This window comes from Natator depressus, chromosome 9, assembly GCF_965152275.1.
Source record: "Natator depressus isolate rNatDep1 chromosome 9, rNatDep2.hap1, whole genome shotgun sequence".
Classification (NCBI taxonomy): domain Eukaryota; kingdom Metazoa; phylum Chordata; order Testudines; family Cheloniidae; genus Natator; species Natator depressus.
The window spans coordinates 37,239,269-37,260,751 of record NC_134242.1 but is presented as its reverse complement, the minus strand read 5'-3'; the positions used below and the strand labels follow the sequence as shown (position 1 = coordinate 37,260,751).

The following is a 21,483-nucleotide window of genomic DNA, read 5'->3' as shown; positions in this document are numbered from 1 at the left end:
CTTGCGCAGGTTTCTCGGGAGAGCCACTGTGGTCCTTGTCCCAGTGAGGCTAAGATGTCCATGCCACTGTGCCGTGAGGGGCGGGGGGACCATTGCTGCACACAGGCAAGCTGCATATGGGCCAGGGCGGAAGCCTCATTGCAGTAGAAGACCCTCCCTTGCTTCCCAGGTCACCCTCAGCAGCGAGATATCTTCCAGGATGAACTCCTGTGGAAAATGTGGGGACAGTGTTCAGTATGGTGCCCCTGCAGCTGCTGTTGGCTCTCCCCAAGGCACAGAAACCCAGAGGACAGTACAGCCATGAAAAAATCAGTCCCCCTTGACCCTGTGCTTACTCACCATTTTGGGGCTCCCGTGGGTTATGTGCGCTCGCTTTGGGATGGGCAAATTATGCTATTGTGTAGACTGTGCTTGCCCTTAAGTCCAGGAGAATCATTGCTCTGTCTGATGTGAACAATGCTGCCTCTGTTAAGTGTTGCATTTTGCCTTTACAGATGCAACCTTGAGATTTCAGCCATCCATATTATCACCGGCCGAGACCCTGCAAAGAATCAGGAAGAGGCCACGTAGAAGCAAAGAGGACATGCTGTATGAAGTCATGCAGCACTCTCTTAATGAAAATCAAAAAGTGCAGGAGTGGCAGGAGAATGAAAGGAGGGTCCACTAGCAGAATGCAGATCGCTGGCACCAAAGCACAGAGCGGCTGATAAGCACCATGGAGTGCCAAGCGGACTCGATCCAGGCTCTCGTAGCCATGCAGGCGGAGCACTACCGCGTCTGCCCCTCCCCCTCCGCAGCCCTTGTCCCAAAACTCTTTCCCTTGTGCCCCCATGTCACCTCCAACCCACTTTCCCCCACATCTGGGTTCTTATTGCCACCAGCTGCCTTCAACACCTGTAGCTTCACCACCCAGCACTGAAAACTATGACCCTTACCCACTGCACTCAACCCCCATCACCATGCAGTATAGCCATCCTGAAGTGCAGCACTCATTGCACAGCACTCCAGACAGGAAGGCTGAGTATAACAACAGGACATACGCAAACCTGTGACTGTACCGTTCCCCACCCCACCCCCTTGCCCTTTGTGTTTCTCAAACAGTTGTGTTTCTTGAAAAGAAAATGCATTTTCTTTTCATTAAATGGATTTTTTTGCTTTGAAAACATTCTTTATTATTGCATAACATAAAAGATACCTTAGTCCAGGAAAGCAACAGGCACTGCAAGTCAGTGTATCATACGTAGCAAACACAAATTCCTACTAACATTGGAACCACTGCACTTCACTCCCGTGCAGGGCACCAGACATTACTGGTGGCTTTCAGCCTCAAATTGCTCCTGCAAGGCATCCCTAATCCTTGAAGTCCTGCGCTGGGCCCCTCTAATAGCCCTGCTCTCCGGCTGTTCAAATTCAGCCTCCAGGTGTTAAACCTCTGAGTTCCATGCCTGAGTGAATCGTTCACCCTTCCCTTCACAAATGTTATGGAGAGTACAACATGTGGATATAACTGCGGCGATGCTGTTATCGGCCAGGTCCAGCTTCCCATACAGAGAGCACCAGCAGCCCTTTAAACAAACAGCCAAAAGCACACTCCACAGTCATTCTGCACCAGCTCAGCCTGTTGTTGAACCGCTCCTTGCTGCTGTCAATGCTCCCTGTGTAGGGTTTCATGAGCCATGGCATTAAAGGGTAAGCGGGGTCTCCAAGGATCACAGTGGGCATTTCGACTTCCCCTACGGTGATCTTCTGGTCTGGGGAAAAAGTCCTGGCTTGCAGCTTCCTGAACAGGCCAGTGTTCCAAAAGATGCGTGCGTCATGCACCTTTCCGGGCCAGCCTGCGTTAATGTCAATGAAACGCCCACGGTGATCCACAAGCGTCTGGAGAACCATAGAGAAATACCCCTTCTGATTAACGAACTCGGAGGCTAGGTGGGCTGGTGCCAGAATTGGAATATGCGTCCCATCTATCCCCCTTCCGCAGTTAGGGAAACCCATTTGTGCAAAGTCAGCCACAATGTCATGCACGTTACTGAGAGTCACGGTTCTTCTGAGCAGGATGCAATTAATGGCCCTGCAAACTTGCATCAACACAATTCCAACAGTCAACATCCCCACTCCAAACTGGTTAGCAACTGATCAGTAGCTGTCTGGAGTTGGCAGCTTCCAGATTGCAATAGCCACCCGCTTCTCCACCGACAGGGCAGCTCTCAATCTCATGTCCTTACGCCTCAGGGTCGGGGCGAGCTCATCACACAGTCCCATGAAAGTGGCTTTTCTCATCCAAAAGTTCTGCAGCCACTGCTCATCATCCCAGACTTGCATGATGATGTGATTCCCATCACTCACTGCTTGTTTCCCGAGCCCAAAAGCGGCGTTCCGTGGTGTCGAGCATGTCCGTGAATGCCACAAGCAATCTCGTGTCAGATGCGTTACGCGAGTCGATATCATCGTCGGAGTCCTCACTGTCACTTTGGATCTTAAGGAGTAACTCGACTGCCAAATGTGATGTGCTGGTGAGACTCGTCAGCATATTCCTCAGCAGTTCGGCTTCCATTCCCGCAGACCGAAAGGGAAGACAGAGCACGCAGTACAAAAAACGCTGAAAGATGGTGCCAAATGTGAACGGCAGCAGAGGGATTGCTGGGATGCAAACCAATGCATCATGGGGCGTTGGGACAGGACTCAGAATGCCCGGTACCCCCGCACCCTTCCCACAAGCCACAGCGCCAGACTGGGAAGAAGTGCTCCGTGGGATAGCTGCCCACAATGCACTGCTCCCAATGCCGCTGCAAGTGCTGCAAATGTGGACACGCCAGTGTGCTTGCAGCTGTCAGTGTGGACAGACTGCAGCGCTTTCCCTACTGCAGTCTACAAAGGCTGGTTTAACTCAAAGCGCTCTACATTTGCAAATGTAGCCATGCCCTCAGTGTAGACACTATCTATGCCAACGTAAGGTGTTTTCCCTTCTGCATAGGTAATTCACCTCCCCAAGAGGTGGTAGCTAGGTCAAGGGAAGAATTCTTTCATCTAATTTTCTAGTGTCGACCAGGCCTAATTGCCCTTTGTGCTCATTTTTAAAAATTAGCACACTGCTGTTTTGAACCCATAACCTTGGATAGTGTAGCATGACAGCTTTTACTATTAGGCTATAGGTCTTAGATTTTCCTATAGTGTCAGCTTACTTCAGAAAAATTCAAGACAAAATAAACATGCTCACAAATATTAGATAGATCCTTACTAAATATGTTACCACTGGAGACCTGATTTACAACAGTGTTACTCCAGTTTTCCACTGTGTAACTCCATTGAAATCAGTGGAGTTAGATGGTGGAAAATGGGAGTAACACAGTGGTAAATCATCCCCAAAGCTTAACAAAAATCACACCATCACAAGCAAACACATTGGAAACTTTTTCTTTTTCATTCCCAGTGCAATTCAAACAGCATCAATACATCATATCAGAAAAGTACTATGTTTCCCATTCTTTTGACTTAACTTATGCAAAAGCCCCCATATAATGAATTACTTCCTCAGATATAGGAGAGTCTATAATGCCTTTGCATTCTTTCCTTACCCCTCTGCTATGAGCATGATAATTATCACCACATGTTAACATTGTCCATTTTGCACCATAATGCCCGATAGAACCAAAACACCAGTGACTCAGCAATTTTACATTTTATTTATACAGTGTAATTAGCCCTCGCAAGCAAAGGATCAATGCAGGAGCTGATCAATGGGAGAGGAGGCCCTAAGCACTGAGCATTGTACCGTGACATGTAGAATAGCCACTACCACAGTGAATTGCTTGTGCAAGCAAAAGGGATGCACAATCAGGCTGCCACATAACATACATCCAGAGCAGATGTTAATATCCCTATGCAGTATTGAGCCCTAATAGGAAATATAATCTATTATTTAATATTTATATGATAGTAGCACACACAGGCCCAAACCAGGGCATCATTGTGCTAGATGCCATGCAAACACATATGAAGACATAGGGTAAACTTTCAAAAGTACCTAAGTGACTTTGGAGCAAAGGGACTTAGGTACTTAGACTCAGATCCTAAATGTTATTTGGATACCTAACTTCCATTAGTTTCAATGAGAGTTAGGCGGCTTCTGAGGATCTGGGCTTTAGAGGCTTAATTTCTATTGACTTCCAATGAGACTTGGGCTCCTAATTGCTCATTTTTGAACACGGCACTCAGGTACTTTTTAAAAGTCTCTACAGTCTCTGCCAGAAGAACTTACAATTGAATGTATCTGAAGGGTGTTAAAAAAAAAAACACAGAGGGACAGGATTTCTTTAAGTCTTCCTAGGTACAGAAGATGCCATTTAAGCTGATAATCAGTCATATTTCCTGATAATGAATTATAACAGAATGAGGAGTAGTCTCCTAAGGGAAATATTGGAGACTCTTTCACTGGAGACACTTTTAAAAATAGACTGGAGAAATCACTCGGGTATATGCTGAAGGGAACAATTCTGCACTGGAGGAGAATGGACTAGATTACCTAATAGGCCTTTTCTATCTCTAATTTCTAATATTTATGTCTTGCCTTTTGTTATCATATTTTGTTTAAGCAGTTTGTAACTGATCAAGCCAATGTTATATTTCCTAGATTTTGACTGAGTATTCCTTAAAAGATGCAGTTATTCACTTGGGATCACACTAATGTAATTAGCCTTGACATTTCAACAGTCTTATCATAAACAGAAAGTTTTCTATGTGCTTTTAAGGCAGAAAGATCTCCCAACCAAATGGGCAAAACATTTGAAAAGTGAATTTTGCAAGAGACTAGTGGATATTTTGCACTAAATACAATCTGGCCATTGCAAGCATGAGTGCCAAAGACATACAAAGATATATCAAAGTCAAAAGACTGATGTATTGTTAATGACATTTCTAATTTAAGCCAAAGAATTTGTTCCCTTTGCCTCATAGTGTTTTTCTTTATTTTACATTAGGGATTTTTTTCCTTAAAAATGTTTGTGTTAAGTTAACGCAGCGCCTTTTGCAGCACTGACAGTGACAGCTCTGGAGTCAGGAGTTCTCTAAGAGTCTAGTCCTGCATTCCTCCCTCAAGCAAACCGCCTCAAAGAAAACAAGGGCCTTATCCAAAGCCCATAGAAATCACTCTTTCCATTGTGTCAGTGGACTTTGGATGAGACCCTGAGAGCTTACTCTGAGCAAGGAGTTGAGAATCAGGCCCTGTGTATCCTTGGAACAGATACACCATAGATAGGTCAGCTTCCTCAAAATGCCCCACCAATCTGCCCCCATCCTGTTCCAGCTCCTCTGAACTTCAAAAGGCAATTCAGGTTCCAGGCCCATTCAGACCATGGCCTTTCCGTTGATTCTGCCAAGAGGTGTCCCCGTTATGGTGGTGGGTTTTGTGATACGGGCAGTTTTCCCACTGGACTGACAACATCAGAGACATTCCACAAAACAATTAAGCTGGGATTTCCAAAGAGGTATTGTGTGCCCAACTTCCACTGAAATTCAAGGCACCTAACTCCCTTAAGTTTCTTCGAAAATCCCAGACTTAATCTTTTCATTTAATCACTTCTAAAATACTGTAGTTGAGTATTCTCAGAAAATATTTCTATTTACTTGTTTTTTAACATATATTTAACATACATATATATAAAATTAAAATGCCCCAAATTCGAGCCCTTGGCAGCAGAGAACTGGAAAACAGGATCACAGAATTACTTCCTTTCTTCACCACCATACTAAAAGACTGAACCATTTTTGCCCAGTATAGATCTATAGTTAGATAATTTACCAAGATAAATTCCTGCCTCTCCCCAGAAAAATGTCTGTAATTATGTGAATATTTTCTACCAAACTGTACAAAGTATTTTCTTTCTTTTCTTTTCTACATGATGTAAAATGGATGTGCCTCAAAACAGATTCTGTTCCTTATAGCAAAGCAGGATTAACAACAGAGATGTGCCAAAAGGCTGTCAGTGTCCCTGAATCTATACCTTACACTACCCATCTTCTATCCCACTGTGGTAGGCTGAGTAGTTTGGACTACTCACTCAATCTATTTTAGGGGAATGCAGCTTCAGTAAAGTTTTCACTCTTGACACAGCTCATCCTTTCACATCATTTTTCAGTGACTGCCTAGCACGTGAGTTCAGTTTGTTACTTTAAAAAAAAAGAGACACTTAAATCCACTGGCTTGGATTTTAAAATTTCGATTTTAAAAGCTCACTAAAACCTAACGAAAGCGAGGGCAAATTCTTTGTTACTCTCTCTTGCCTTCCTTCCCTCTCTGCATCCCATCCCTACAGAAAAGCACAAAAGAAAGAAAACATAACATGTAACTAAATAGCTATGAAAAGGATACCCATTTTTTAAAAAAAATTACTTAAGACTTCTAGGCTTAGAAGAGTTTTTACACTGCAGCTGAGCTGATTATTCTGTTACATAGCATTGCTCCATAAATAAGGCAGTAGCAATCTTACCATCGTAAATCAGATTATGAAATATGCCATCCCCACACAAACTCTTTTTTGTTTTTTTTTTAAAGAATCAATCTGAATTTTTCACACACATGATTTTTTTTCCTGGAAAATTTGAAACAAAACAAACAAGGGATTTGGGAGAGAAGAGACAAAAATAAAAATAGATGTTTTTACTTTGTGAATTTTTTTCTTATTTATTTTTTCTTTAGCATATCATAACTAAACTTGAGGAGTTAGTCTAGAAATTCTATATCTGGTGTAATCTGTTACCTGTGATGCATTCCAGGGAAATTGTGAATGGAAATTATTTACTTGTTAAGAAGTAGAATTTGCCATCATTATTCATGCTTAGTAATACTTTATGAGTAGTTCTATCACTTTCAACAGGATTAGTTGGACAGTAAGGTACTAGTTAATATGAGTATAAGTGGCAGAATGTGGTGCTAAATCAGAGGCATACACACACAGCAGATGGCCTGCTTGGGGCCAACTGGGAGGGGCAGATGCACATGGGGGTCCAAGGGCAGTCTGTGGAGGAGAAAGCCACATGGAGGTAGAGGATAAATTAAGGAAGAGCAGGTTCTACCCCTGCAAGCTCTGCCAACAGTTTGAGACACTCCTCTTACAGAGCAACTCTTAAATACTTAAAAACAAAACAAAACAAAAACCAAAAAAACCTAAGGAAATTCCCAGGCTAAAAACTTGGTTGAGGTGGAAATAATGCTTCCCATATCAAATCGATTACTTAAGGAATAATATCATAGGAAGTGCTGTTCAGTTGTAACAACTCCACTATATTAGCAGCCACTGAATGAATGAAAGCTGAGAAATTCCCATCCTCAAAGAGCACACATCTGCAGTACCTCACTGACTTCAAAATGGAGAGGTGACCTAACTGGATTTCCCTATTCTTGTTGATGGGCTGATTGTACATTACTGAGGCATGAATACAAAGTGCCCCCCGCCCCCTTACATGGTTACAGCTATTGGCACCAACTCCATGGGTGTTCCATGGCTGGAGCACCCACAGAAAAAAAATAGTGGGTGCTCAGCACCCATCAGCGGGCCCCACCGATCAGCTCCTCCCCCCCACAGAGCCTCCTGCCTGCTGTGATCAGCTGTTCAGCAGTGTGCAGAAGGCACTGGGGTGATGGGGAGGAGCAAGGGCGGGGCATGCTCGGGGGTGGGAGTGGAACAGGGTGGGAAGAGGCAGGGCAGCGTGGGGCTGGGGGGGAAGGGGTGGGGTAGGGGGCGGGGCCTGGGCAGAGCCAGGGTCAAGTATCCCTGGGGAAATGAGAAAGCTGGCGCCTGTGGCTACAACAAACTTCTGCCATATAGAGTCACAGAAATGTAGAGCTGGATGGTCATCAAGTCCAGCCCACTGTACTTCGACAGGACCAAGTAAAGCTAGACCATCCCTGACACGTGTTTGTCCAACCTATTCTTAAAAACTTACGATGATGGGGATTCAACAACCTCTCTTAGAAGCCTATTCCAGAGCTTATAGAAAGAAAATTTCTCCTAATATCTAACTTAAATCTTCCTTGCTGCCGGTTAAGCCCATTACTTCCTGTCCTACCTTCTGTGGACATGGAGAACAATTGATCACAATCCTCTTTATAACAGCCCTTAACATATTGGAAGACTTACCAGCTCATCCCTCAGCCTTCCTTTCTCTAGACTAATGCCCAGTTATTTCAGCTTTTCCTCATCAGTCAGATTTTCTAAACCTTTTATCAATTTTGTTATTCTCTTCTGGACTCTCTCCATTTTACCCACATCTTTCTCAAAGCCAGAACTGGACAGAGTCCTCCAGCTGAGGCCTCACTATTGCCGACATACAACACCTCTGTTAATACACTCCAGAATGATATTAGCCTTTTTGCAACTTCATCACATTGACTCATATTCAATTTGCAATCCCCTATAATCTCCAACTGCTTTTCAGCAATGTTACCACCTAGTCCCTTATTTCCCATTTTGTAGTTATTCATTTCATTTTTGCTTCTTTAGTACACACTTTGCACTTGTCTTTATTGAATTTCATCTTACTGAATTCAGGTGAGTTCTCCAATTTGTCAAGGTCTTTTTGAATTCTAATCCTGTCCTCCAACCTCTCCCACCTTGGTGTCATCCACACATTTTATTAGCATACTCTCCACTCCATTATCCAAGTCATTAATGAAAATATTGGATAGTAACAGATCCAGGACTGACCCTTGTGGGCTCCTACTATATATGGCCTCCCAGTTTGACAGCAAACCACTGGTAACTACTCTTTGAGTATGGTCTTTCAACCAGTTGTCCAGCCACCCTATAGTAATTTCATCTAGGCCACATTTCCCTAGTTTGCTAATGAAACTGTCATGTGGGACTGACAAAAGCCTTACTACAATTAAGGTATATCACATCTATTGCTTTCCCCCTAACCAGTAGGCCAGCAACCCTGTCCAAAAAAAGGGGGGGTGGGGAAATTAGGCTGGTTTGTCATAACTTGTTCCTGACAAATCCATTCTGCTTATACCTAATAACTCTATTATGCTCTAGGTGCTCACATATTGATTGTTTAATTGGTTTGAGTATCTTTCCAGGTACGAAGGTTAGTCTCATTGGTCTACTCTTCCTTGGGCCATCTTCAAGGCCATACACAATCACTTGGAAAGGACAGGATTCACATCCCTTCACCAAAATTTATCACATTAGGGATAATCCCCCACTCTGCAAATATATGGCTTTTCAAATAAAGTAAGTGTCATACTGCAAAAGTGTTCAAAAAGATACAAAGCTGTCATATCTTATGATGCTATAAACTTTGTAAATGCTAGCAAAGAAATTAGATAGATTACATTCCTAGGGCACAGGATTGCAGGGGATCATTTATGTACAACTCAAAAGCCATGTTCTTCAGAGTTCCTCAAGTATACAGACAAGCTATAGCTTGGCTGGAATGATTTAAGTTGTCTGCAACAGTCTGTGAATGTCTTAGAGCCTTATCAAGACATTGGGTCTGATTCATGGTTATGATCTGGCCTTTTTGCATGTCTCACTGTAGAGAGTGTGCTAGTGGAGAAAGGAGGCATGCAGGGGGCAGAGAAGTCGAACATCTCTCTATTACCCCAATCTTCCACTGGTGTAAAGTCCTTGAGGACCTAGCAATGGTGACAAAGTTAGAGCAACCCTTTGACCTCTCTGATATCCTGGCCAGGCCAGCACAGAATCAAGGAGAAAAAACTGGTCCCCTTCCTCTTCCCTGCACCAAGCAGAGCTTGGATACTGAGCAAAAATCAAGCCCCACATTTAAAAGTCTTTAATCAAAGGGCTTGTCTTCACTGGAGACATTTTCTAACCTGGAGGTGGTCTTCAAACTGATTCAGTAAAAATGGGTCAGGACACCTCAAACTGGATCTACACTACATTTCTAACCAGTTTTTAAATCAGTTTAGCAGACCAGTTTTTGAAACCTACCACTAAATGTCCCCAGTGTAGGTGGGCCCAAGTGTCTTACAAATAATGTGCCAGGATGAGTGCATAGGTTGGAAAGAGACCAAAGTTATGATTCTCTGGGTGACCATGCATCCTATTTTCTAATGCAGAGGGGAGGCTTTTAAAGACAGCCTTAACTTTGCATTTCCAAGCTTTCTAGCATCTGTGATTTTGGATTCAGTTATTATGTTCTGTTAGGGCTAAATCGGGGCGGACAAACTACAGCCTGGGGGCCACATCTGGCCCTCCAGATGTTTTAATCTGGCCCTCAAGCTCCCTCCAGGGAGCAGCAGCATGTCCCCCCTCCAGCTCCTACACATGGGGAAGCCAGGGGACTCCGCACGCTGCCCCCACCCCAATTGCTGCCCCTGGGCCATTTGTGGTCAATTAAGTAACTCTCCAAAACAGCGTAAGAGGCCTGTGCTCTAAGGTGTTGGTATTAGCAGACAAATTGTACTGGGATAAAACTCTTGGCACAAAATCCCTCCTTTTTCATGCTATTTGGTTAGAAACCACATTGAAATTGAAGAACATTTTGGTACCCTTTTGTGTTCCTTTAACTATGGCTAGTAGTTTGTTTGCCTAGAAAATCCCAGACGCATCAGCCAGACTTGTTAACCCAGGGAAAGTGGGTGACTACCTCAGCATAACTAGAGCTGGCTGAAAATTTTCTGATGGAAGATTTTTCTGTAGGAAAATGCCATTTCATGAAACCTGAAACTTTACCCAGGAATGTGTTGATTTTGCTGAAATAGTATTTTCAATAACGTCATTTTGATTTTTCTTTTCAAAATGATTTTTTGTTTTGACCAGCGGTTCTCAAACTTGTGGTTGGGACCCCAAAGTGGGTCACAACACCTTTTTAATGGGATCACCAGGGCTGGTGTTAGACTTGCTGGGGCTCTGGGCTGAAGCCTAAGTCTGAGCCCCACTGCCCAGTGCTGAAGCCCTCAAGCTTTGGCTCCCCCACAGGGCAGCAGGGCTGGGCTTCGGCTTTGGTCCCCCTGCCCGGGGTGGTGGAGCTTGGGCTTTGGTCCCCCTTCCCAGGGTCATGTAGTAATTTTGGTTGTCAGAAGGGGGTCGTGGTGCAATGCAGTTTGAGAAACCCTGGTTCAGATATTTATTTTATATTATTAAGAGTATAATTTTAAAAAGTCAAAATCAAAATGAAACATTTCCCTTTTTTTAAATTTCATTTCCCAAGAAATTCTGGCTTTTCATTCCAATTCAGAACAAAATAAAATAAAATAAAATAAAATAAAATAAAATAAAAGGTTGAAATTCCATCCTGCAGAATGGAAATGACTGTTCCCAAACAGCTCCATAATCATAATCTTCTAAACACACAAAACCCCATCATTAGCATAGAATTAAAGTAACTCAAGAGCATCGCTTGACCAAAAAAAAAAAAAAATACAAATCAAAGACATCACCAGCGAAAGCAACATTAAATGTGTACAACTTCATCTCTCATGTCTCACTACACAAACAAACATCACACTCACAAGCTCCCTACCTGCACAACAATCCCACTTCCTCTCTATCCGAACACATGTCCATTTCCCCAATATCACACACATAAACAAACTTTACCACTGTACACTGTACACTGTATTGTCTATGGGAATAAACCTTAATCTAATTGAGAACAGAGTTCAGATTCTGACTGAATGTGACTTGAAGAACTGGATATGCCACATCTCCATCACACACTTCACCCTCCCTCTCCATCTCTGTGCCTCCCCCATATCATACCATTTATGTCTTAAGTTTCCACATTGGGAGTTGCAAATGAATGAGTAGAGGGAGAAGCTGCATCCGTTGCTGAGCTCTCTGTTATCATTTTCATGCAATTTTGGCTGCAAGTTTCTTCCACCCTTGTCCCCCTCCCTCAGCTGGTAATAGAGTCTAGAAGATTGTAAGGGGGAGGCAGTGATGGAGGGATTTTAGAGTCAAAAATGTCTAAGGGTATGTCTACACTGCAAGTAGACACCCAGAGCTGGCCTGCGCCAGCTGACTCAGGCTCATGGGGCTCGAGCTAAGGGGCTGTTTAACTGTGATATAGAAATTTGGGTTCAGGCTGGATTTGGAGCTCTGGGACCCTCCCCCCTTGCAGGGTCCTAGAACCTGGGCTTCAGCCTAAGCCCAAATATCTACACCTCAAATAAACAGCCCCTTAACCTAAGCCCTGCTAGCCCAAATCCGCTGACATGGTTTTTAATTGCCATGTAGACATACCCTTAAGGAGCAGAATTAGCAGCTCCACTATGGAGGTGGCTTCTCAGTCTGCCAAACCTTTTGTGGTTCTCCAGAGTGCAGCCTCATTCCAACAGAGTAGATGTGTCAGAATGGAGCTCCCGCAGTGAGGCCTTAAGAGGCTGGAGGGAGGATTGGTTTTGGCAGATATTTCATAGTGTATAAAGACTCATAACTGACATACAACAGTGGCTTCCTGCACGTAAAAACAGTATCTGCTGTTACAGTAGCAAGGGGGAAAAAATGACACAGTTATTGATAATGAGCATTTTTATAGGCTCCTATCATATTGTTCTCTTTAACCTCTGAGGATAGGACAAGAAGCAATGGGCTTAAATTCCAGCTAGGGCAGTTTAGGTTGGACATTAGGAAAAAATTCCTACCTGTCAGGGTAGTTAGGCACTGGAATAAATTGCTTAGGGAGGTTGTGGAATCTCCATCATTGTCTAACCTGCTCTTAAAAATCTCCAAGGAGTCATCCTGCCTCAGTGCAGACGACTGGGCTAGATGGCCTCTCGAGGTCCCTTCCAGTCTTATGAGTCTATGATTGTTGCTCAACAAATATATATATCAATGAAAGATGATTAAGCAAAACTACGAATGCCATGTCATTATAGCCATCCACCTCCTCATCCTTAAATCTCTTTGCAGTTTTTCTTTCATGATTCTTCTTTTAGATCATGTCCTTCATACATGTGTTTTATGCAATACTGTGCACAATCTTCAGCTAGTGCTGAACCGCTTTGTCAGACTTCTAGTGTTCCAGGCAGATTGAGAAGACTAAACAAGTACCCAGAGACTGGCTATTTCAGATGAAGCTCCTCTTTAATCCAGAAAAGGTTTAGTTCTGGTATTTTAATCATTGATTGACTGGGATCTTTCCTTCCATGCTGGGTTAAGTCAAAGATCCATATGTTAGATGTACTAGGGAATGTGTGAGGCTGTAGATCATAGCACTGGTGAGAATCTCAAGGGAACAGAGGAAGCCGATAAGGAATGTAAGAAGTCACCGGGTTAAAGCCACATTAAGACAGCTGTTATGTTAATGAGAGTTCTGCTTTTCTTCTAACTGTGGGTCACTAATTTAGAAAAATATTAATAACTTTTTTATTGTTTTTCCACATTTGACATTAATGTAGAATGTAGACTGGAACTCCATACCCTAGAAGCTATTCCTACTCCTAATAGACCTAGTGTAGAAGATCACAGTTGTTATATTTGCGCACATCCCATCCCATTGTCACTGCCCAGTTTAGTCTAGTGCAGTACAATTCCATTTAAGATGCTGTCATCTGTTTTGTTGGCTTTTCACTCTCAGTAAAGGTGTTCAATTAATAATGGAACTACGCCTCATTGAGTTTATCTTCTCAAAGAACTGCAGTTCATCCATGCAGTAGATTTGCTTTCCCAATCATAACAGGACAGTTACAAGAGCTGTGTGAACACTTCAGAAAGAAAGTCAAAAATGGGCAAAATTCAAAATGGCTGGATCTATGAGGAAGTATACACAGCAATACAGTTGTGTTGCAATTGGCACTCTTATTTTGCAAAGGTTAGCGCAATATTTTTGGTTGTTTATTTCAATTTACAGGGATTTGGACCTCCCACCCCAGGTTCAACTTCAAAAGAACTCAAAACAACAAAGCAAAATTCAGCCAAAGCAACCAAATTTCATTTGTTTTTCTTCCTGAAATATGTGCAGACACACATTTTGCCTGAGTTCAACACCCAAAGTTAAGCTTACCCAAGACTACTCAAGACTAGCTCAAAATGGGGCACAAATCCTTTGAAATGAATCACAATTGTTAGCAAATCTGATCCTAGTTTTCAGTTAGTAATGGAACTCCAAACCAGGCAACCATGGGATTTTGGGTTTGGTAGAAAGTAGTTCTCTTTGGCAACCATGAAGCAGAAAGTGTCTGATGCACTCTGAACCTAAACTCCTTGGGACAGTCCATTCCTGAATTGGCCAACGGGGGGGTTTGGAAACCCACTTTATGCCTATTTATATAATCCCACTATTTTCACCATCAGAATTTTAATTTGTTTACATCTACTCAGATCCATATTATTTTGAAAATGTGTATGTCCAAAGATTTCTTAATTGCAGTGACAATGGGGATGAAAGGAAACACCATAAACTTGAAATCTCGTCAACTTCAAAAGTTGAAGTGCAAGTAGTTTCAGGTAGTACACACCTGAATCACCCTGTCAACTTTCGTGGTTTTCAGTCAAATTTTCCTGGGCTTTTTTTGTTTGTTTTTTCAATTCTCTTCCATGTTGCTGTCCAATACAAACCAGGGGAAACTATCTAATTAATTATAAATGGGGGAAACAGTGAAAAGGACTATTTAGAGAGTGTACTCAAATGTGCAAATTAAACAAACTGGGAAAACAGATAATTGTTTCCTCTAATCTCTTTCCATTACATTTATTGTAAGTGTACCATGATATTTAAACAACAAAAAATCTCTCCTTCAAAGTGATCCACGGTTATGAAAGTTGGAAAACCATTGTCCATTGGTAGGTGTAAAAAAAAAAAAAAAAAAAAAAAACCCAACAACTGAGCTTATAAATAGCCTGGCTTCTCATTTTTCCTTTTATCCCATATTATAGTTATGCAAGAACATAAACAAAATGATCTCTAAGCTTTCTAACAAACCTATGCAATGACGGAAAAGGAAACCGCTTTCTTTAGACGGCTTTTTAAACATGTACCTGAACCCGAGCCTCAGTAAGTTTGGCTCTTTGTGCAAGTTCTTCCCGAGTGTAAATATCAGGGTAGTGGGTCCTCTCAAAAGCTCTTTCCAGTTCTTCTAGTTGTTCTGCAGTAAAGGTTGTTCGACTACGACGCTGCTTTCTTTTTAAAGGTAAATCTGGTTCAGAATCTATGTCAGAGCCTTCATCAGATTGGGGTGCTGATGCTGGAAGAAAAATCAGGGAGCAATAAGGTTCTAGCTGACAAAACCAAAAGAAAAAGTAATCCATGATTTTTTTTTCCACTGGGGAATAAATAGCTTCGAATATAAATCTTGATTCATTTGGTAAACTTGATTCTAGAATGGACACACTCTAATCTGAGAGCAGAGGTAAATGCTACTTTACAGTGTATTACTGGTACATTTGCTGAGATGAATGAATAATTCTCAACCGTTTGTTCAATGAATTTATCCTCTTTTCCTGGCCCTGGGATATCTGGGAGCAGATTATGATTTCCTTGAATGTATTTGTTATTCAAACATAGTCAATTAATTTTTTACTCTATCAGATTATTGCCGGTATTTGAAATTTGATCTGTACTGCTTCATTTTCATTGGTCAGATAAGCCATACGGTCTTGATCCTTTCTCCTGATTGAGTAAACAAATAAGCACTTGCAGCTAATTTAAAATTCTGCCCCAATGAACACCCATGAGTGTGACTTTGAAATTATTTTTTCATAGATGTGTCAGTAACACCTGATTGCTCAAATTATTATGGAAATCGAATACAAAAAGGACATGAGCATATCCGAAGCAAATTCATTTTTAAATGTGATTAAATATTTGCATAACATCTTTTGCATTATTTGTCCAGTTCTGCAAATCTGCATGGTACTTCCACATCCATGAAAGTATAATTCAACAGGATTATATTTTCATAATCATTTGCCACTTATTTATGTATCTTGTGCCTTCCTGAGATTCTGCTAGGTAGGTTTGGACAAGTGTTAATGCTCATATAAGATCTTATCTGGTATTGTGTAGGGAGCTTATATAAGAACATGAGCACTGAGCATATACTAAGAGTGGTAGTTTGTGTCTGACCTTATTCTCCACTCCAGTATCAATTATTACTCAGCTCGTTGATAAGGGCCAAGTTCTTCAATGGAATTTTGCTCAGTTAAGGATGGCAGAAGTTGAGCCATTGTTTTTATTAGAGGCATATCAGTTGCTAGCACAAAAAGCACAATTGCTTTTGGCAAAAATAAAAACACACATGAAAGGCCAGATTCATGTCTGGTATAACTATTGATTAAATTAACCTGCATCAGGGATGAATTAGGTCAAAGCAGTAAAGGTGCTTTTCTGACACCAGAGTGTGTGTCTAACCATAAAACTCTGTCCTAAACAAAATAAGGATCATCCCACTGGAATATTATATCCCTCAACCCCCCCACCCCACCCGCTTCAGTCTCTTCCTGGGATTCCACCGTAGGAAACTACATTCATGTTCCAGCTGGGACACCATAAGTTTCCCACACTGACAGAGACAGCCTGGGAGATGTGCTGAACGAGTGCATCCCATAGGTTCCCTAAATCTGCCCATGCTGGCTCTGCTAGGGCTTCTGGGCTGCACAGCCAATGCAAGATGCCCCTTTGGAACAAGGTGTACTGACAGATTGCATGACAGTGCTCCCCTACCTCAGCTGACTTTCCCCTATAAATGGGGAAGAGCCTGGATTACACTGTGACATTTACAAGCATTTTAGGTCATCAGCACGGGGAAAGATTAAAGAAAATAATGAGAGGATTACAGAGAAATCGGGATTTAAATTCTTATCAGATTCTTATACTGATCAAAATACCCCAAATGTATTTCAAGAACTTGTCCTTATAATTTCTGTGCAGTAGATTAATCACATCTAGAAAAGAATATAGTTTAGTGGCTAACATAATGGCTCTATTGTTCTGTTTCTCATTGTTTTGTTTCTAGAAATGAGCCTGACCCAAAATGCTTCTTTAAACACTCCCAAACTTCGGTTGGATTCAGATCAGATGCAAACTTTGCAACTGTACTTTATTTTTATTATGGGCTAAACAATAAAGCCCCCAGATCCAACCTTCCCCAAACTATGAGGAAGCTCAGATCTAGAAGTGATTTTGCAGCTCAAGCCCACCTCTCCTAGTTTCCTAGTCTCTATGGGGAGAAGATAGTAACATGGATACAGGGAGAGCTCAGACATACGATTCTGTGCAGTTGCTCTGTATCCCCATATCTATAAGGCCTATGAAGTGTATACTGTGCAGACTCAAAATGTCTACACATAGAACAGAGAGACAATTTGGGTGAGGTAAGATCTTTTATTGGACCATCTTCTGATGGTGAGAGAGACCAGCTTTCAAGCCACAGAAGTTGGTCCAATAAAAAAATATTACCTCACCCACCTTGTCTCTCTAATATCCTGGGACCGACATGGTTACAACCACACTGCATAGACATACAGTACGTTTTCTTCCTTGTTCTGATAGGGATGGGCGAGGGGTTTATATAGACTCTACTTCTATCTTATACTGACTTCATTTCAAAAGCCTCTTCCAGAACCCTGGCAACACCCTCTCTCCTCCTCCCTCAGGTAACTGTAATAGAAAAGGGTGGGGTGAGGGGTGATATAAGGGCAGTAGCCCATGTGAGTGGAGACTATCCCAGCAGGCAAAAATTCCCTCATCCATTAAACTCTGCAAGGGAACCCATCCAGCAACGGGAAGGGGACTCCCCACTGATATTACAATTCATCATTTTATTGAAATACTAGCACCACTTCTACCTTAAATAGAATGAAATAGATTATTGGTACAGACCTTGATATAAAATAATCTCCTGAACATGACTCATTCAAGCATAACTAAAAACACAAAGCCAGAACAGAAATCTCATTTTAACTCTAGCTAAAGAGACTGACTTGTTCAGTTCCAACTATTTTACATATTCAATTTCACTCAAGCTGTTTGAACCAATAAATACACTTAATCTATTTACCCAGTCTTGCGTGTAGGAAAGACAAGGTCCTTTTACAGGCAACTCAGCTGAAGAGTTTATGAATTTCTGGACACACAGAGGAATAGCTATTGCTCGTACAGAGACTCTCAACAACACACTAACCAGTCAGATGTCTAATGACTTCATAGATTGCTAGGATACAGCAATTAGATTAACTTTAATCTCATCTGTAAACTATTTCCGTCATCCAGACACAATAAATGTTTTGGGACCAATTCTGCAGGCATTCTTGGCCAACACTCCCATTTTAGTTCATAATTGTAATGCACTGAGAAGTACATACAACTCCCAGTCTCTCACCTCAATGAGAGCTGTGTCTGAGCAAGACTTGAAGGATTTGGGCCCTAAAATTAAAGCACCCACCCAATTTTTCAAATAAAATCCTTGAGAACAGACAGCATGATCTGCTGATTTCAAACAGTTTAATTCTGTTTCAATGTGGTTCAAAACCCTCTTCATTATCAAGTAAAAATTCTACCGTATCATTAAATAAATATAACTCCTTGTTCTTTGAATTTGTTTTAGTGCCCATTATATTTGACCAAATCATTTCAGGTCTTTTACCTTCTTCAAAGCTTGCAGAGTTACAAACACCAGCATTAAACCATCCCGGAAGCTTAAAAACAGAAACACAACCTTCTTCCCCACAGTGGCTCCAGACATAATCATTCTCTGTTGCTATAACAACTCAACTGGAATAGCTATGTGGCTAATTAGCTAGACTAGGAGAAGTTGGTGCTTCTGTTAGAAGAGCACAACAGAAGTATTAATGGTTCTCTGTACCTGCTTGTGGTAAAACCTGAAACAGGACTCAGGAACCCCTGTGAGGTCCACTTCTGAGACACTTTCTCTGCCAAACGCTCCCTTTGATTGGGAGGGATTTATAAGTTTATGAAGAACAATGGTGTCTGGCCTTAAAACCTATGAAGTCCAAGAAGGAATCCATGGGGAAAGGAAGCTCCAAACCCTGTCAATATCAGGGCCTCTTTCAGTACTTTCCTCCCAGCATCCCTCAGGAGCTAGGCTGATGCTGGCTGCCCTATCTATCTAAAGGCATGTCTTCAAAGCTACAGTGGGGTATAGAGTACACACAGAGCATGCCCAGCTAGTGTAGTCAGTGAGGAATGGCTTAGGAGCAGGAGCGACGGAAGCTCTCTAAAAGTGGGGGGGGGGGGCCGCCAACACCCAAACTGGGGCCCCATACCACCCCTTCTCCCCAAGCCCCCACTCTCATGCCACCATTCCCCCTGAGGCCCCACCCCTGCACCGCCTCTCCCCCCAAGAACCCGCCTCCCACTCGCTCCTCTCTGCCCCCTCCCACCCATTGTTTGTCTTACAGCTGGTAAGAAGTGATGGGGCCATGGTCCCCTGTCCCACCCTGTTCTGGCACTCCTGCTTAGGAGAGGAAAGTAGAGTGCCCTACATACCTGAAACCTACAGTATATTACCTACACAGCTTTCTACATACCCAAGCAGTGCCTCCCACATCCACACTGCTATAGTTAGCAGTATAGTGTCCCACTGCCACCCCCCTGCCAGAGCCTTTTTCCACCATAGTGAAAGGTTCCAGCAGTAGGGAAAGGCTAAGGCCTGGGGAGGTAGACAAAGTTTCTGGCAGCTCCTGGCTGCTGGAGCCTTTCCCCGTTGCCTCCCCACTGAGGTAGCCTTTCCTCACTACTTGCCCACTGCCAGACACCTGTAGCTACAGACCACAGAGACATGTATGGACACAGCTGCCTCTCATGTATGGACACAGCTGAGGCATGTAGCTACATGTATAGTGCCTGTACTCTACATGCTGCCCTAAATGTAGACAAGGCCTAAGGTGCTTAGATGCCCCCTGCCCCATCACAGTAGTATCTTAATGTTTCACAATCCTTAATGTATTTATCTTTACAACACCCCAGGAGAGAGTGAACTTCTATTATCCCCTTTTACAGATGGGGAAGTGAGCCACAAACACACTAAGGGTAAAATTTTGAAAAGTGCGTAAGAGACTTAGGCTCCTAAGTGACATAAGTGCTTCTGAAAATTTTGTCCTAAGTGACTTTCCCAAGGTCACATAGGAACTATGTGGCAGAGCAGAGAGTTGAACCCAGTCTCAAGTCACAGAGGCATGCCCTAACTATTTAGCCATCCTTCCTCTCTGTGTGGGAGGGCTCCATTCACCACAACCGCTACATAACTATCAGACTTACTCAGGCTATGCAAGGGAGATATGCATTTCATATGAGGAAAGTTAAAGCTGAAATGCATAGCGAATGTGAAAATTGAATTAATCTCAGTATCCTCACCTGAATACCTTCATTAACTGGGCAGGGGGGGGTATTAGGTAAATTGTAAAAAGGCAGTTTAAATGATTTTATAAACAGTGAACTATTTCTGATGTTTCCCTGTTTGCTGAAGATGCTGGCATCTTGTGTCCATGACAGGATGATGTATTTAGCACAGAAATATATGCTTAATTCTATTTCCATTCCACATTCAAATGTTGTCATTTACAGTAAAGAAAAGGCATGAAGGTAAAACAGGACTGCTAATCTGAACATTTTTCTCAGCAAAGTAGCTAAGAATCTAGGTTAATATATCTAATACAACTCACAAATCCTGAGATGGAATCACAAAATGAAGAAGAAAATTTAACCTCAGATTAAATGGCTTTCATATTCAGACAAGTTCATCAGTACCATTCTACTCCAGACCTGACTATTGTTATTGAAAAATATCGAGTTCATTTGTCTCATCTGATCTGCATTATTAGAATCAGGCAAATGTAATCTCAAATGACAGCAGGCTGTCTGTACAACAGAGTGCATCATATTTTTCTTTATTGAAGTCTGTTCAGAGGTGAATGGGCTTTTGACTGAAAAAACAACTCTTAATAAACTTTTAACCAGGTAAAGGGCCTACCAGAATATTGACCAAGCCCAGAAATAGACACATGTACCTAAGAAATTAGAACCATTTTGTGATGTACATTCTGATTAAGATACCCCCATTTATGGTACCTGTGAGCAGTCTCATATATTTCTATGATATTACTGGCTTAGAAAGGTATTGAGTGTATAATGATGTGAGTGTGAGAGCGATTTATATATAAACAATGGAAGTAGGGCAGAGAGAGACAGAAAATAGGAGCTAACCTTTATAATTAGCCCAGAGAGGTTAGTACTCAAACCCCATTTTGCAATAGCTGGAGGATGGAGGAGAGTTGTCAGTTTCCAGAAAGATCATGTACAGGACAACAATCACCCCACAGGATTACAAATTCCTCGCTTAAGAAGCAAATCAAAGTGGGAGGAGAAACCATAAGTGCCACCAGTGGACTAGCCATGAAGTTTAATTAAAGAAGGAATTACAGAACTGGAGAGCAATTCTTTGTCTGTTAACCCCTTGTGACCTGTTTGGTGGCCTCAGGAAATACTTCATCCTAGTTAACACTATTATGCACAAAACCTTTGCTCAATTTCATAGGGATTTGGTCACATGGAATTCTGTAC

The 21,483-nt window shown here is 42.2% G+C and overlaps 1 protein-coding gene across 2 annotated transcripts in view; it reads right to left on the bottom strand.

Moving 5' to 3' along the window:
- Positions 1 to 21,483, bottom strand: part of PAX3 (paired box 3) — a 118,132-nt gene that overhangs the window by 22,675 nt on the left and 73,974 nt on the right. For both annotated transcript variants that reach the window (XM_074963946.1, XM_074963947.1), the window contains exon 5: positions 14,943 to 15,148. In XM_074963946.1, coding sequence (XP_074820047.1) covers positions 14,943 to 15,148 — 206 coding nt within the window. The remainder of the gene's footprint in view (positions 1 to 14,942; positions 15,149 to 21,483) is intronic.